The sequence below is a fragment of the Oratosquilla oratoria genome, chromosome 38 (assembly GCF_046742065.1).
Source record: "Oratosquilla oratoria isolate Oo_2021 chromosome 38, ASM4674206v1, whole genome shotgun sequence".
Taxonomy (NCBI): Eukaryota; Metazoa; Arthropoda; class Malacostraca; order Stomatopoda; family Squillidae; genus Oratosquilla; species Oratosquilla oratoria.
The window spans coordinates 22,933,630-22,938,051 of NC_134814.1; the positions used below are offsets into that span (position 1 = coordinate 22,933,630).

General features: G+C 44.3%; 1 protein-coding gene across 1 annotated transcript in view; it reads right to left on the reverse strand.

Moving 5' to 3' along the window:
* tyn (trynity) overlaps positions 1–4,057 on the reverse strand; it is an 81,031-nt gene extending 76,974 nt beyond the window's left edge. Inside the window, exons 1-2 of the mRNA XM_076175799.1 lie at positions 4,036–4,057; positions 3,616–3,839 (exon numbers count right to left, since the gene is read on the reverse strand). Of these exons, the coding sequence (XP_076031914.1) occupies positions 3,616–3,839; positions 4,036–4,057 (246 nt within the window). The remainder of the gene's footprint in view (positions 1–3,615; positions 3,840–4,035) is intronic.
* Positions 4,058–4,422: the final 365 nt, after the last annotated feature.

Below are 4,422 nucleotides of genomic sequence, written 5' to 3' on the forward strand. Positions count from 1 at the left end.
TCGTCCTTTGATGCTTGCTTTTTTAAAATATTCGGCAGTTTTCATCTTCAAACACTTCATATTCAATTCAGTTCCGGTTCTCGAGCTATTTTGGACCTTTCCTTGATAGCATTTTCTTACATCTTCACTTTCCTTTTAATGAAGTGAATATTTGTAAATTCAAATATTAATTCTAATTACCCTTTTTCTCGTATCACTTTTTGCTTTCGAATGAATGAATAGCAGAAATAAAATAATTTGTGCCAACAGACGAGAGTAATTCTCGTCTCTTTGCTTTTTGGTCCGCTGGGGACTCTGTTGGCAATTACTTGCGTTCACCATGAGGCCCTGTTCACACTAGCGGTTTGACCCGCGCGGAAACCGCGGCGATACCGCACGGTCAAGGAAAAATTGCGCGGTTGTGTGTGAACGCCTCCATTGACTTACACTGTAATTGAACCGCCGCAAGTGTAAACAGAGCCCTGAGGCTCCGAAAAGGCACGGTTGGGTTAAACGAGATGCAAATTAGCCCGGCTAGTACTGACGTACCAGTGTGAGGCCGGTATCCACTCAACAGAATAACATAAGCCCTGAGGTACTTCCTGCCCTAAATATAACCGGGCGGCGCCGCGCGTCATGGCACAGGCTGTCCACGGTTGTTTCAGCGGCTTGCGGTTGTTTCCGCGGTTCGTGGTTCTTTCCGCGGTCTGTCGGGATAACTTTCCCCATCAAGGGTTAGAATCAAGGGGTAAGGCATATCACCGCTCCGGGAAAAGCCATTCGAACATGTACATGCTGTAGAGGCAGCATGGAACGAAAATCAGTAAAGAGGACACAGCTGATGGACTGAAAGCCACGTCTCCCCTCTCCTCTCCCCCCTTTCCCCTCAGCATTCTCCCCCTTTCCCCCTCTCCCTCCACTATAATGAACAGCTATTCTTCAGAACATAAATAAAGTATGCTTCATTTCGATATCCGATGAGAAGAACATGCGTACATGCATACACAAACACGTACACATATAAGAACATGTGCTCACACAGGGCTCGAACATCACACACATACACACACACACACACACACACACACACACACACACACACACACACACAGACACACATACACACGCACACACGTACTCACACAGCGCTCAAACATCACACACCCACACACATACACACACGTGCTCACACAGAGCTGAAACACCACATCACACACACACACACACACACACACACACACACACACACACACACACACACACACACACACACACACACACACACACACACACACACACACACGTGCTCTCACACACACACACACACACACACACACACACACACACACACACACACACACACACACACACACACACACGGGCTCACACACACACACACACACACACACACACACACACACACGCACACACACACACGCACACATACGCACGCACACATACACACACACACACACACACACACACACACACACACACACACACACACACACACACACAGACAGACACGTACACACACACAATCACATGCAAGTGTACATAGAGGAGGGCTGGGCACTGGATCGTGCGACATACTGCCACCGTTCTTCTTCTTATCACAGGTGATATCTAGGCTGCCTCCCTCTCGCTCCGTGTGTCTTTTTTTATTTCATTATTATCATTATCATTAACATTGTTATCACCATCATCATCATTATTATTATTATTATTATTATTGTCGTTATTAGTAGTATCATCATTACTATTACTATTATTAATAATATAATAATTTCACATATCTATTTGTTTATATTGTTTTTATTTATTTATCTACTCGTTTATTTATTTTAGGTGTGAGGGTTTATCACCCGCATTTGGCAAGATCGGCTCATCATTCCGCCATCGTCGGGAGTGGCCCTTATCTTGTCTTGATCAAACACTTGTTCCACTCTCGTGCAGCTCCTCCCCTTTCTTCGCCCCATCTAGCAGGTACCAAACTCCGTTTTCTATTAATAACCCCAGGGACTGTCTGTCTGTCTATCTGTCTGTATATGTCTCTCACAAACTCAAGCGCAAAGACACACACAAACACAAACACGCACACACATACACAAACACACATACACAAACACACACACACGCACACACACATGCGTACATGGACGAACAGAAATAAAATTAAAAATTAAGAAAGGAAATGAAAAGGACAAAGACGAAAGAAGAAGAGGAAGACGACAAAAACGAATGGTGAAAAAGAAGAAAGCAAAGAAGAAGAGAGAAGAATAAGAAGTAAGCAAAGAAGAAGAAGACGAAGAAAAAGAAGAAGAGGAAAAAGAAGAGGAAGAAGAAGAAGAGGAAGAAGCAGAAATAGAAGAAGAAGAAGAAAACGAAGAAGAAGTAGAAGGAGAAGAAGAAGAGGAAGAAGAAGAAAAAGAAGACGAAAAGAAAGAAGGTCATCTACATAACCACCAACAACAACAACAACAACAAAAGCTTTCTCTTCCTCTACTGTAGTACATATCGTTTTTACGACTTCCTTCCCCTAATTAGTTCAAACCAAATGTCTTGCTCTGCTTTATTTCCTTTTGGCAAAGGACAGACACTCTTTCTAAGATGAGGAGGCGTTTTGTTACCCATTTCATTCTGCTTGTCGCCACGTGATTCCATTCAGGTATGGGACCCTCCCGTAATTTCAGAGACAATTAATCAAGACACACTTCAGTCTGTGATCCTTTCACCAACTAAATGGAATATTTTGGTGTTTTTTACAACAGAGTCTTCGTTGTATATTGTCTCCTCTTTGTAGACTTCAATTCCTCTTTGCATGAGACTTGAACGCTCTTGACTGGATCACGAACGAGACACTTAGATCACCCATCACCCTTACATATCAAAGTTATTATTTTTTCCGTAGTATTTCATGAAATGGTCACTGTGACACAGGACCTGTTTCTCTAACCCTGTATTGTATCGCTTTCCAACCTTTCGTGTCAACGGATCAATCGAGAAGGAAAAGGTTGAGGAACATTTTTCATCATGTACAATGTCAAAGCCAACTGGGTTTCCTTGTTACGATCAAGAGTTTCTGTCTGTCTTCAGGTGTATATAAGATATAGAATCACAGCCTTGATGAAGTTAAGACGCACTTACATGAACCCTCTCATTCAATTCTTTTTTGTACATGTAGCTATATCAAACCAAATAAATCTTTCTTTCCTCACCGACATACAGACTCACACACGTGTGCACATAAGCACAAATGCAAGCGTACACACACACACACACACACACACACACACACACACACACACACACACACACACACACACACACACACACACACACACACACAGTGTGAAATGCTTTGAAGAACACAAGTATATCAGATATTCTTCTTCCTATTCGCTTCGCCAGTGTCCCTCTTCTTTGCTTCCCCGTTTTCTATGTCTCGTCTTCCCCTTCCCTCCCTTGTTCCCCCCCCCTCTCTCTCTCTCTCTCTCTCTCTCTCTCTCTCTCTCTCTCTCTCTCTCTCTTTCTCCGCCTGCCTCTTAACCTCCACAATTCCACAGTTTTCTTGAAGAACTGCTCGTTACTACGATTGTGGTCAACCGCTTGCGTTTATCTTCCCGTCACGCTTACCATTCTTCCTGTCTGTCCCTTTGTGGGTTTCTGGAGTTCGATTGGATGACCCTCCGGTTCCTGTTCTTCCCTCCAGTTCCGGTACCTCTGGTTCCGGTATCCGGTCTCTCTGGTTCCGGTATCCGGTCTCTCTGGTTCCGGTTCCGATACCTCTGGTTCCGGTACCTCTGGTTCCGGTTCCGGTCCCTCTGGTTCCGGTATCCAGTATCCGGTACCTCCGGCTCCTTAGAGCGACCGGGGATAATATATTTTCCAGTCAAATATTTTCTTTAATGTTTTCGTTCTGTCTGACGCCAGAGGATTTTAATCCAGACACGGCCTCGGCCCATACTGAGACGCAGGTGACACAGGTGACGCAGCACAAGGTAAAGGCAGACTTCCTGTTGCTGAATTGAAGTACAGTTTAAACTTCTCTCTTACTTGAAATGCTGAAGTAGTACATCTACAAGACTTCAATTAAGAAAGAAGTTCAAAATGTACTTCAATCCAGCAACAGTTTCCGCTTAGGTTAAAAGAAGTTTCTTAGCATCAAGGGAGTAATGTTGATGTCACACTACGCGGCGGGGCCGGATGCGGCAAGATGATGGCCAAGTCCAATTGGTTTAATAAAATCACCTGGCGACAGGAGCCTGAACTTGATATAAAGACGACCACCATCTCCCCCACCTGGTTAAGATACTCTCATAACCTTTGGAGTCAAATGACTCCTGAGGGAGACTTCACTGGCACCAACAACAAGCCGTAACGGTGGCGCCGAACAGTGTGACGCCAGCCTGACGTTCAAAATTTGGAGGTCAATGATTGGAG